Source organism: Salvia splendens, chromosome 15 (assembly GCF_004379255.2).
Source record: "Salvia splendens isolate huo1 chromosome 15, SspV2, whole genome shotgun sequence".
NCBI lineage: Eukaryota > Viridiplantae > Streptophyta > Magnoliopsida > Lamiales > Lamiaceae > Salvia > Salvia splendens.
Window position 1 is genome coordinate 17,190,370 of NC_056046.1, and position 12,764 is coordinate 17,203,133.

The following is a 12,764-nucleotide window of genomic DNA, read 5'->3' on the forward strand; positions in this document are numbered from 1 at the left end:
TTTCTCGTGCCTTTATAAATTTCTTTCTTATTTTTTAATAAAATTTCATCAATGGAATTAAAAGGAATGGTTCGATTTCTTAGATAAAATAATGACAAGATATAATCTTGAATTGAGTTATAAGATTATTTTAGTTTAAAGAGATTAGTTATGATTAATTATCTTATAATAATTTATCTATAATTGAATTATGGAAATTAAATCTCATAAATCAAATATATTACCATAAAGAACACATTATAAAATATTTTATTTGGCAATCATATCTTAAGTCTATCCGTCATTTACCTGACCTCTGGCTTAAATTTTAAAAAATATAAAAGGAAATAGATAAAAAAATTTAATTAAATGTAGATTTATACTCCCTTCTTTTCGAGGAAAAATGACTTATTCCTTGGACCGCATACGATTTTATACAATTTTATTAAGTGGAGAATAAAGTAAGAAAAATAGAATAAATTAGAGGTAAATGTGTTTTTATTTATAATAAAGGATTATTTTGGTTGCGACGAGAAGTGAGTCATTTTCAGTGTGATGAATTTTTTTTATTAATTTTATAATTAATACTACCTCCGTCCCTCAAATATTGTCCCACTTTGACCCGGCACAGGTTTTAAGAAATGCAATTAAAAGTGAGTTGAAAAAGTTAGTAGAACGTGGGTCCTACTTTTATATATTAGTTTTATAATAAAATGTGAGTAGGAATGAGTTAGTGGAATATAAGGTCCACTACCAAAATGGTAAAAAAGTGAAATGGAACAAACTTTCAGGGACGGACCGAAATAGTAAACTGAGACAAACTTTGAGGGACGGAAGCAGTATTAAAATATGTACGAACTGTAATAAAATACTAAATTCATTACTAAAAATAGCATGAAAAGTATGGATAAACTGAAAAACAACTAGTGACAATTATAGGGGACAGATGGACTATGCGCCGGTTTGTCGTTCTGGGCTTATTTCTTGGGTTTAATGGATTTTATGTTTTCTACTAGTATTATTTTAGTTTTGGAATTATGGTTGGATTTTTTGTTGGTAATAATTAGCTATGCTTAGGGGTTGTTAATTGGGCCTTTCCATGTTCAATTTCGTGTTATTGGATTCGTCAATCATCTAATGTTTGGGTTGTTATTAATTGGAGTATAAGTATATGTTTTAATTTGTTTTTTTAATACGTGAATTGTTTGTGGGTTTATCTATGGAGTAATAAAGGTAAGATATATTTGTATAAATTAGATATTGTGTTAGGATTTAAGATAAGAATGAAGAAATATACTCTCTCAGACCTAAAAAAAATAGACAAATTTGTGAATAACACAAGGTTTAATGTACAATTAGTAAAGTAACAGAAAAAAAGAGTAGTGGAAGTAATATTATTGTATTAGTGAATTGTAGTAGGGTCCATATTATTAGTGATGTGTAACTTATTTAAAACATTCTATTTTAAACTTGGTCTAATTTTGGAAGACAACTCAAAATGGTAAGACTAATCTATTTTTTAAGAACGTATGGAATATTAAGATAAACTTTTATATTTGGTGTTTGATAAATAAAATTAAGAATACTCTAGAATATAATGTAAATAAGGTGTGATAAAAAGACTTTCGTCATTTTAGTTTGTCCTATAAAACCAATCCATTTTTTATTTTTAAAATCTTTTCACCAAAAATCCAAAAATGACGGTACAAATTGAAATCGGACAAAAAAAAAGGAGCCAAGAAAATTATCTAGATTGTCGACTAAGTGGCTTAGGCTAAAAAATCAGAACGGTTATAACCTCAATTCACTAAGACGTCGTCGCACACACAATCGAACAAAATAGAGAAGCCCAACTAATAGACAGTGGCAAACCCACAAAAACTGCAATTTTATGGAAACAATTTATTACACAGATGGAACAAACTCAACAAAAAAAATACTCATGTGACGATGATGTTAAGTAATGAACGATTTGAATTTCATGATATTATACGTCTATATCGATATGCAACGTCTACCAGATGTAAGCTTGTCAAAGGTAATCTTACTAACAATAACTTGTCCTACTAAAGTAAGACCGGGAAGAAAAAGTAGATAAAGTATAAGAAACAATTTCCATGGAATGCATCTCCATCAACTATTGTATGTTACTAATAGTGTTTAGTTTCCCTGCCTGATTGCAATCTAACTGGAGTAAATTTCACTAAAATGACTTATCACCTCAAACTTCATCAAACATCTGAGCAATAAACACTGAATCCACAACAAAGTGGTACAGGTACAAGAGTACAATTAACCACACTCCTGAGCAACTGATAAAAAAATGGATAAGACTGAACCATCTAAAGCTTGGAGCATAAATGACGCAAACATCAACCATCAATCTTCACTACCAGAGCTGGCGTCATCGCTGCTAAAATCTTCACCACTGTCATCTTCAATATCAAGCTGCACGTGCCGTACCTGAATAGGCTCCGGAGCTTTCACCAGACCAGGAGGAGGGCCAGGCCTCGGCTGTTCCTCGACTCTTGGTGGAAGAGGGAGAGCATCCAGTGGGGGCAACGGGTCACCAGGCTTCCACCCGGGAGGTGGAGGAGGTAGCACTGATAGATCAATAGGCAATTCCACAGGCATACCAGGTTTCCATCCCGGTGGCGCAACTAGAGTAGAAGGGTTCAATCCTTGGATTGCTGATAAGCTTGCCAGTGGGTTGCTTTCCGCAGGTGGTGCAGCAGAGGTTTCAATGAGTGCATCGATGATTTTCTCTTTACCTTCTTCTGTTTTGGGCAACCCAATGTCCAGATCAGCGAAGTTATATAACTGTGATGCGCGCATCTGCTCATCTTGTGGCGCAGGAGGGAGTGCTCCACGGAGAGGACCTTGCCCAGCACCGAATTCTGGAGGTGCAAAGGTAGTGTAGCTAATTTTATGTGCATAGGAGAGTATATCTGATAGTTTGAGCTGAGTCTCAACTGTAGTTTTGGAGAAATCGTCTGCATCATCCACTGACTTCGTTCTTTTAGGGCGACGGTAGTCAGAATAATCATCAACAAGCATGTCAAGAACATGTTCGGTGTCCTTAAGTTTGTTGGCAAATGCAAGAAGAGAAGCATCTTTGGACCTGATGTCACGGGTGAGCTTCTGTTTAGCATCTTGAAGATCAAGTATCTCCTGGAGTTCAGCAACGGCTTCAAAGAGCTGAGTCTGAAGGGTTGTGAATTGGGCAATGATTTCTTTGGCAGATGAGGGAACAGAGTCTGCCTGGGCAGGTGTTGAGGACTGTGCTTGTGGAGAAAGGAAAGAAGGCAGAGAACCTCGAAATGCACTAATCCAATGTGGGCGATTGGGTGAGACTTCAAACAGTTTAGAAGCAAGAGATGCCATTTGAAGGAGAAGAGATTGAGCTCTGGGGAGAGGTGGTAAGAGAGGGAGCAGAGTTGATGATACGCCAGGAGTCGTTAACTGATTCAGTGGTTGGTGGGACTGTTGAGTTTGTGAGTTTTGAGACGAGAATTTAGGTGGGTTAGGGTTCTGAAGAGACGGAGAGTTGGGGTTTGGCAGGCCTAACCGGGCTGGGGACTGCACAATCTGGTGGGGAATACTTTGTAGCATTTTCAAATGTTTTTCCGTTACAAGAACTCCTATAAATAAGACAACAGTAAGTGCATGTTTCTAATATGGTCAAAAGGAAGAAGATAGATATCAATACTATTACACAAATTAATGTTCTCTTGAACTCCATCGGAAATATTAACTAAATCGTGTTATCAAACATTACCTACCAAGGAATTAAATAAACAGGATATCCAAATTCAGCATATATCAATCCCCTTCATATTCATCAGATATCAAAATAAGATGACAATTCATATTTGGCACCTAAGTACTTAATAAAGAAATGCATGACAATTGTAGTTCTAAATGCAATCACATAATCTTAATTTAAGAAATCACGTTCTAAAGTAGAATACACTACCTCGTGAGTCAAAAAGGTCTCGATCAGGTATACATCCTACTCCTGCACCCTAGGGTTTAGTGTATGTTACCCATCTTCCTTGGACAAGCCCTATAATTATCTCCCATTAGTATAAATCTTATGTCACATTCCATACAGAAGTATTTACTCATTTTAATTCTTTCATAATACGTTAAGTTCAAACTACATAAAAGTCTAGGACCAAAAACAATCAAATATTTAAACTACATATGTTGCTAGCAAAATTTGATTTCCTTTATGTATGGTGTATCATTGTACCACATGTAAAAGAAATTGAAGAACATGAAAGTATGTAGCTTCCACATCACAGAATAGCTCCTGGATGTACTGAATATGTAACACAAAAGAGAAGATAGAAGTAATATACATATACCAATAACCACACAGACATGTACAGAGCATAAGAAACTTTAACATACTTTAATGAGCTTTTATTTAAGAACAATTAGCATGGGTATTCGGTCAGGTAGGTTCTTAACCGAACTGACGTGTCAGTTAACCGACCAGGAAAAATCGCCGAAACACTAACCAGAACCGAGAAGGTTTCGGTTAGTGGACTAACCGATCGTTCTCGGTTCCTCTTCCCTGCAAAAAGAAAGTTGGATCGCTTGCTGGAATATACAATCCGATATTACTTCTCTATAGCTCGGAATGCTACAATACAGTCTATAGAGAGGAAGAGATATCATTGATTCATTGCAATGTGCATCAAATAGTAATTTATGGACATGGCATAATCGTTATATCTTTATGGTGTGAAAAAATGGGTTAAATTTCTATGTTATGCAACCAAATAGTAGTTTTGCATCAACATTCAACAGATTCAACATTCAACAGATTCAACATTCAACAGATTCAACACTCAACAGATTGCATCGTCTCACATCTGAGTCTCTCTGTGTTGTTCAATTAAAGATGCGAGATAGAGAAAACTGGAAAAGAGAAAAGGGGAGAGGCAGTACCGTGGAGGACTAGACCGACAAGACGACGCAGGCGAGGCGGTGGCGACGTAGACGAGAGAAAGGGAAGAGAATCAATGTAGGATTGGATCAGATTCAGAAGAGTATAATTTAGGGATTTAGTACGGTTTAGGGTTCTTTATATGGAAGCATTTGATCTGAGCAGCTGAGGATGAAAACAGGAATAGTTTATCAAATTAAAATGGAGAACAAATAGTAAATTAAAAATCAATTGATTTTTTAAGTTCATCAATTACGCCAAATGTTATTGGTTATAAATTATAATCACATCGCACTTCCCCGAATTGAATTGAATAAATGTGTTTATCGATTATCCATGGACTATTTACCATTAGAGCATCAGCAATGGCACCCTTCCCGGCGCAATTCCGACCGGCGTGCCGGAATTCCGCGGCGGACGTCCGCCATTGTGGATGGTATGCACGGATACGAAATTCCGCCGAGGACACCGCAGTTCCGTGGAATTCCGTCGCGACGGGGCGTGCGGACGTCCGCCATTGAGTTGCCTCCCACGGACGTCCGCCATTGAGTTGCCTCCCACGGACATCCGCGCGGAATTCCCGTTTATTGCATTAATTTTTTTTTTAATTTCTATATATACGGCTCGCTGAAATGCATTTCATTCGCACCACTTGTTTTAACTATTGGAGTTGTCGTCGTTGATGTAGTTTTTAATTATTGAAATGTTTTTTTAATTTGGTGAAATGTAATTTTCTTTTTTTATTTAATGGAATTTTTTTTCCCTATTTGTGTCGAAATTTTAATTCCGTAAATTGTTTAATTCAGGAAATTGTTTAATTTGTGAATTTGTGGGTTTTTTTTTAATTGTGGGAAGTCCTTCGGGAAGTCCCTGGGGATGTCCGCCACTGTGCAGTGGGAAATCCTTATGACGTGGCAGTGCAGTGGAAAGTCCGTATGACGTGACATGATGTGTTTTTGGGAATTCCGCCGGGAATTCCGCGCCACTACTGATGCTCTTAATCGACTTTAATTGATTCAATTAACTATTAATTGATAACTGTTTACCACTAAGCCCACTAATTAACGATTAATTGATAATTGTTTACCTTTGACAACTTTTTTTAAAAATAATTAGCCTATGCATATTAATCGTGTTAACAATACTAACATTCGCTTCGGTTCAGTTCCATAACATACTCCGTCTCGATTTCATCTTTTGTCAATTTCATTTTCTTTAGCATATTACTCCCTCCGTTTTACAATAAAAATCACATTTTATCATTTTGATCTGTCCCATAATAAAAATCACGCTTCACTTATCATAAATAGTAGTAGTAAGTAGTTATCATATTTCACTAACTCAATTCACTCATATTTCACTAACTCAATTCACTCATATTTTATTATAAAATCAATATAAAAAGTGAACATCACATTCTACTAACTTTTTCAACTCAGTATTCTTTATACTTCTTAAAACTCGTGCCCACACCAAATATGACTCCTATTGTGAGAGGGAGGGAGTATCGGTCTTGTGATAGTACTTCTTTCACCCTCTACATTTGCTTTGTAACATAAAAAAAAGTAAACATCATTATAAATTGGATTTGGCTGTTATATCCAATTTTTAAAATCACATGTTTATTATGCATTGCACATGAATCATCTCAAAAGACGAGTTAATTTTGAGCAACTATTTTTGAGCTTTTTGGCCTGATTAGCTGAACAGGTTAGCCCAAAATCCTGAAAGGTTAGGGTTGTAAATTTTAAGCCCGAAAAATGTACAACCCGAATCGCCCAGCATCCCGAGTGACCTGATTGACACCACTACATGACACAATATAAGAAACCTTAAGAAAAACACACCAAAAATTGTACATCCTGATGAACAAAAAACAAGCATCTCTCTCTCTGGCTCTCTCTCAACACAAACGGGCAAGATAATGCAAGCCTCTAACGGTTATTTTTAGATCAAAACTAAAAATCAAGTCTTTTTAATGTCACCCTGCTAAATAATGCTTCTCCTCAATTCTTTGGGGCTCTTGGAATGTCAAGATCCCGGAAGACGGGGCTGTCGACTCCAACTCCCATCGCGTTAAGTCCATTGTCGACATAGACAACAGCTCCAGTGATGGCCGATGCCAGAGGAGAAGACAGAAAAGCAGCAGTGTTTCCCACCTCATCTGTTCAATTCAAACATCAAGCATAGCATTAAATACAAGAATTAGAGACCATCTCACAAGTCCTATCGTTCGCCTCCCGTTTCTAGGGACAAGGAGGGTTTCAAACACACGCTATTTTCTAAACACAAAATGAGTAGCAGAAGAAAGCAACTCACCGGCAGTAAGCTCCTTCTGCAAGGGCGCGTTCTCTAATGAGTAGTTGATCATCATGTCAATAAAGCCGATGGCTTTTGCAGCCCGGCTACCTAACGGGCCTGAAACATGTCAACGTGTAACTATTGATTGTACGAACAGACTGAGAGAGTCCCAACAATGTTACAAAATAAAAATAAAAACACTTGCTTCAATACCTGCGGATATGGTGTTGACTCTCACACCGTGTTTTCGCCCAGCTTCAAAAGCAAGTACCTAAAACGAAGTGTATAGTTGCACAACATCATGGTGGTGTAAGAAGAGATGAATAAGGAAGACTAAGAAGTCGGAGAGCTAACTTGTGTGTCACTCTCGAGAGCAGCCTTTGCAGAGCTCATGCCACCACCGTATCTGCAAGAAAGGAATGATGTTATACAATGAAAGGAAGTAGTTTAGACTAATATCACACTCGAGAAATCAAGGGCATCCGTACCCTGGTATTATCCTCTCGGATGCAATGTAAGTCAAAGAAATCGTGGCACCACCTGCCAACAGGTTAAAAATCAGTAACAGTAATGAAATGAGTCGAATCAATCTGCAAAAATGATGCACATACCTGGATTAATGATGGGCAGAAAATGTTTGAGAAGGGAAACAAAGGAATAGCTCGATGCAGATATGGCTGCAAGATAACCGTTTCTTGATGTTTCAAGAAGAGGCTTAGTAACCTACACGACATTTTAGGATAAACAGTAATTTCAAGCACCTAAAAAATACTCCCTCCGTCCACGAAAGGTATGATCATTTGGTTCGGCATGGGTTTTAATGCATAATTGGTAGAGTATGAAAGAGATAGAAAGAAAAAGTTTTTAAAGTATTGTTAGTGCAGAATGGGTCCCACCTCATTAGAAATAAAGGAGTTTCCAAAATTAGAAAATTCATACTTTTCAGGGACGGACTAAAAAAGGAAATAGTTCATAGTTCAGATAGGAGTACTTTTCAGGGACGGAGGGAGTAAGTAAAAGACAGAAAATGGAGGGCAAATGAGATCATTACCTCTGGACCATTGGCAAGTGAATGCACAAGAATATCAATGGACCCAAAATCCTGTTTCACTGATTCAGCAACTTCCTGCAAGACAATACCGATCAAGTGGACTAATTATTTAACAACACAACTAATAGGACAAAAAAGTTCAGGTTCAGCTTCTAATGCCATTTTCTTTTTTAGGCAGGAAAGCATAAATAAAAAGGACATTCTTTATGGGGAAAATGAAGATGAAGAAACTGCAACAGGGCTAAGACCTTCACAGTCCAATTAGAAGAGCCAGCGTAGCGCTTATTTGTTTTGATCTGCACCGTGGTAAAAATAATTTAGTAGATGTGAGAAATTCAACATGTTTAACTCTAAAGTATCATGGATAAAATTCTTCTCACGTTTTCTGGAACATCCTCAGGAGAGTCAAAAACTGCATCCAATGGGTAGACTTTAGTAATTTCCATCAAAGAACCATCCGGCAGCCTAAAATAAAATGCCCCAAGACTGTCAATAGACAACCTTAAGGAAGATTAAGTATTTCTCAACAGACACAAGAGGTCATTTCTTACAAGCGTGACTCATCAAACTTTCCTCGTCGTAGACTGGTCTCAAAGATATTTAGGGCCTAAAATTGTTGGTGTTCATTAGTAATAAACAATAATTTCAGAAGTAAAGACGAATATGAAACACTAAGTTCATGTCCTTACTGGAACCCATGTCCCAACAAGAATTTCAGCACCTGCAGCAGCAAGAGATTTTGCAATCGCCCATCCATACCCATTATCATCAGCTATACCGGCAATAAATGCCCTCTTACCTGCATATGATACGATGTTTGTTACTTGTTAGTGACTAACCTAATTCACTAGACTAAATAATTCGTATTCGCATTGGAAACGAAGAGAGTCCATCAATATGAGATCCCAACATAGGGATCATGAAAAGAAACATTCGATGTAAAATAAAGATAAGGTCCAACCTCTCAGATCAATGGGCAATCCCGGCAAAGCTTGTTTATCACCTCCAGCAGCCATTGCTTTTACAGTATGCCTTTCGGACTTCGAAGCATTGCTGTGGCAGTTCTTATAGAAGGTCTGTGTGGCAGATAAAAACGTTGAACTCCTAAGCTTTGTCCAAGACGCTCCTTTGGTTTCATTGCCAAAGCATGCTATGCTCGATCTAGAACTTTGGTGGGAAGCAGAAATGCAGGGTTTTGCAACCATAAGTTGTGTGATACGAGTTGCTGCCGCAGCCATGTGCTTCTAAGTTAGAGGATGCTGAAAGGGTTTTCACAGATTCAGCTTCACTTCTTACATTTTCCCAAAGAAGTTACATCAACATGAACATCAGCAACAAAAGCTAGCATTTTATAATTTTGAGAAATACACAATTATTTAGTCTATCAATTTCCTTATTTTCCACAAACAATATCAACATCAAAACCAAACTGAAAGTAGCCTTTTCAATGTTATCAAATTGGAAATTTGATTAGCAATACATCCATAGCTAATTTTGGAATAGGAATAACAACATCTCGAAGCATTTTATACCCTTGAAAAAATCCCAAATCAAATTAGCCTATTAATGTCTTCACTTTCCACAAATGAAACGAAACCTAACCCTTCAATTGCAGCTTCTGAAAACAAATTAAATCCTTGATTCATGCATCGATCAACCAGTAAAACAAAATATTCACACATTTAACAACCAAATCACAGCATACATTTCCACTAAAATCAACAAAAAACTTGTGTTCCTTAGTCAACATCCAACACTAGGCAGAAATAAAAACCCAGCGCTCACAAGCAATGGAAGAAACGAGAGATTACACAAAAAAGACAGAAAACAAACAAACTCCGAGAAATGCAGATTACACGGTGTGAAAAAGCAGATCAAGTTTACACAGTCGAACCTACATTCTACCAGCCCAGTTTTCTTAATTACCTCTGCTGTAATGCTGTGGGAGAGAAAAAAATCCTTTCTTGCGCTGCACAATGTGTGAAATGTGTTGTGCAGAGAAGGTGTATGTAAATATTACTGAGGGTTCGATGAAAACAATGCAAGTGTAGTTGAGGATGTTGAGAAGCTTTGATAGTGCCGTTGAGTGAGCTGTTTCATTTCGGCAGATGCAGACCCTGTAAATTTACCATTTTGCCCTTGCTACAGAGATTAATAATTGATCAAATTAATACTACTATTAATCATTATTGCGGCAAAATATATATTCTGAGGTACTAATATCGCAATATAATTGCCGCGTTGTAATTAATCAGAATTATTCCCAATAGTTGCCACTTAATTTGCGGGGGTAAATACGTAACTCACACAAAATATTTCACCTTTGTTTCATATTAGTATAAAAAGTTTGAAATTTATATAAATCATACAAAAAGTTTCATTCATGTTTCAATTTAGTACATTCCGTTATATGTGTTTAAACGACGTTAACTCTTTATCTATTTGAAGTACAAAATGTTTCATCATTGTTTCATGTTGGTACAAAACGTTTTACGATTGTTTCATATTGGTACAAAAAAATTCATCATTGTTTTATAGCAGAGGCGGATCCATGAATTTTAGTTGGGGGTACGATAAATAATTATTGCTAATTAGGGTTTCAAAATTGTACCATTTTTAATTAACAATCAATTTTATTTTAGATGAAAAATGAGTTAAGTACTTTTTAGTATTACTCCTTCGATAGCTTCTATTACTATTTAAAACGAATCTTCTTAGACATTGACAATTTATTCCAATTTCTGCATGTTTCTATTATTTTAAAATTTTTAAAAATAGATAAAATAAAATAAATTAATGCATTAGAAACCGAAAAGTTAAAAAATAAATGCATTAGATAATAATTAAAATACTTTAAAAACATAGTGATATGATAAAAAAAATTAAATGATAAGAAGTAGAAAAGCTAAAAATTCAAACGTAATAATTATAATGCTTTAAAATCTAGTAGAGGATTAATATATATCAAAATACAAAATACAGAAATATCTAAAACAGTTTAGAAATTAAACAAAATTAAACAAGATTTTTCACTGGCAAAGAATCGAACTCCCGTGTCAAGCTTCGCTGAGCTGTATTCTACCACAACACCATTAAATAGATATATATACATAAGGGTAGGTGTGAGCAAAAAAATCAAAAATTGAATATCCGAACCAAACCAAATCGAAATTTTGAAATTCGATTCGGTTCGGGCGAAAAAAAAAACGAAACACCCAAAAACCGAATTATATTTTAAATATAATAATATTTTTATTCTATTACTTTAATATATTATATCATATATAATATATATTCTTTTAATATATTTGATCTAATATGTATTATATATTCTATTAATTTAATAGTATTATAAATATATTTATATTCTATTAGTATATAAAATAAAATAAATTATTTTTTTTTGGTTTTTCAGTTTTTTTGAAAATTTTGGATTTTTTTTGTTCGGTTTCTGAAGTTCAGTTTTTTATTTTTCGGATTCGGTTCGGTTTGGGTTTTGAACTAAATTCGGTTTTGAGAAAAAACCGAACCGAAACCCGAATGTTCACCCCTACATAAACATTCTAATTTTGGGGGTACACTTGTTTCCATGTGGATACGCCACTGTTTTATAGTCTGTGCATCACATAAGTAAAAAGTTATCGTCGTTTAAATTCATATAACGGAATGTATTAAATTGAAACACGAGTGAAACTTTTTGTATGATTTATGTAAACTTCAAACTTTTTGTACTAATATGAAACAAAGGTGAAACATTTTGTATGAGTTATGTATTTATCCCTAAATTTGTTTGAATTATTAGGAGTTTAATCATTTTCTTTTCCTTGAGATATCAATCCGTTATTATTCGAACAATATTTGACTTCTTATTTATTTGACAATAATATTATATTTTTGCCGAAAATTTGTGATGGAGAGGGAGACAATGAAATGTGAAATAGAATCTTGCAAATGGTACATATTCAAAGATACGATAAAGTATTGAAAAAATTCATAAATGTGGCGGTTACAAATTACTCCTAATAAGAAACAATTAATAATTTTTAATTATAAAAAATGTTGACCTATATGATTTTAAAATTGTATTTACAATGAATCATTATTCTTAGCTCCAAAACTTTCAATTAAGCTCTTAAATGCAATGAATTTTAGACGTTTTTGTAAAGTAACGCCCAAATTATTTTCTTTGCTGTGGTGATAATGTAACATAAATATACATAAATATAATATGGTGATAACTATAAGTTTATGCATGTTATGGCCATTGGAAGGAATAAAAATTGATCTCATAACTTATAAATACTTTAAAATAGGACAAAATTAATAAATATTTCAAAAAAAGGCCAAAATTTGCCTTTTATATAGGTATAGATTTTCTTTCTTTTTGTTACTTGATGGCAAGACGGTCGGCCAAGAGTGACTGATAAAAATAGTCTTAGGATTTTTTTATTTATTTTATATTTAAAGAGAATTGAT

General features: G+C 34.9%; 2 protein-coding genes across 3 annotated transcripts; both read right to left on the minus strand.

Annotated features, from left to right (window-relative positions):
* Window positions 1-2,003: 2,003 nt before the first annotated feature.
* Window positions 2,004-5,174, minus strand: LOC121768855 (mediator of RNA polymerase II transcription subunit 4-like). Of its 2 annotated transcripts, XM_042165442.1 has the most exons (3): window positions 4,939-5,173; window positions 3,956-4,045; window positions 2,004-3,620 (listed from the first exon to the last, which is right to left on the minus strand). In XM_042165442.1, the coding sequence occupies exon 3, from the start codon at window positions 3,589-3,591 to the stop codon at window positions 2,359-2,361; it is 1,233 nt and encodes a 410-aa protein (XP_042021376.1). In that variant the 5' UTR covers window positions 3,592-3,620; window positions 3,956-4,045; window positions 4,939-5,173; the 3' UTR covers window positions 2,004-2,358. The 2 variants fall into 2 exon arrangements, with proteins under 2 accessions (XP_042021376.1, XP_042021375.1); XM_042165441.1 differs by lacking the exon at window positions 3,956-4,045 and having other exon boundaries at window positions 4,939-5,174.
* A 1,575-nt stretch (window positions 5,175-6,749) lies between these two features.
* On the minus strand, window positions 6,750-10,361 carry LOC121769373 (enoyl-[acyl-carrier-protein] reductase [NADH] 1, chloroplastic-like). The gene is made up of 13 exons (XM_042166163.1): window positions 10,215-10,361; window positions 9,250-9,547; window positions 8,978-9,087; window positions 8,840-8,895; window positions 8,669-8,753; window positions 8,537-8,584; window positions 8,289-8,363; window positions 7,849-7,960; window positions 7,726-7,777; window positions 7,592-7,643; window positions 7,451-7,508; window positions 7,256-7,354; window positions 6,750-7,100 (listed from the first exon to the last, which is right to left on the minus strand). Exons 2-13 carry the CDS (start codon window positions 9,524-9,526, stop codon window positions 6,943-6,945), a joined length of 1,182 nt encoding a protein of 393 aa, XP_042022097.1. The 5' UTR covers window positions 9,527-9,547; window positions 10,215-10,361; the 3' UTR covers window positions 6,750-6,942.
* Window positions 10,362-12,764: the final 2,403 nt, after the last annotated feature.

Coding starts and splice junctions, on each gene's coding strand:
- LOC121768855 (XM_042165441.1), bottom strand. CDS start 3,591: ATGCTACAAAGTATTCCCCACCAGATTGTGCAGTCCCCAGCCCGGTTA.
- LOC121769373 (XM_042166163.1), bottom strand. CDS start 9,526: ATGGCTGCGGCAGCAACTCGTATCACACAACTTATGGTTGCAAAACCC. Junction 8,585..8,668: donor CTGAGGATGTTCCAGAAAAC/GTGAGAAGAATT, acceptor ACCACGGTGCAG/ATCAAAACAAATAAGCGCTA. Junction 7,355..7,450: donor AGTCAACACCATATCCGCAG/GTATTGAAGCAA, acceptor GACATGTTTCAG/GCCCGTTAGGTAGCCGGGCT.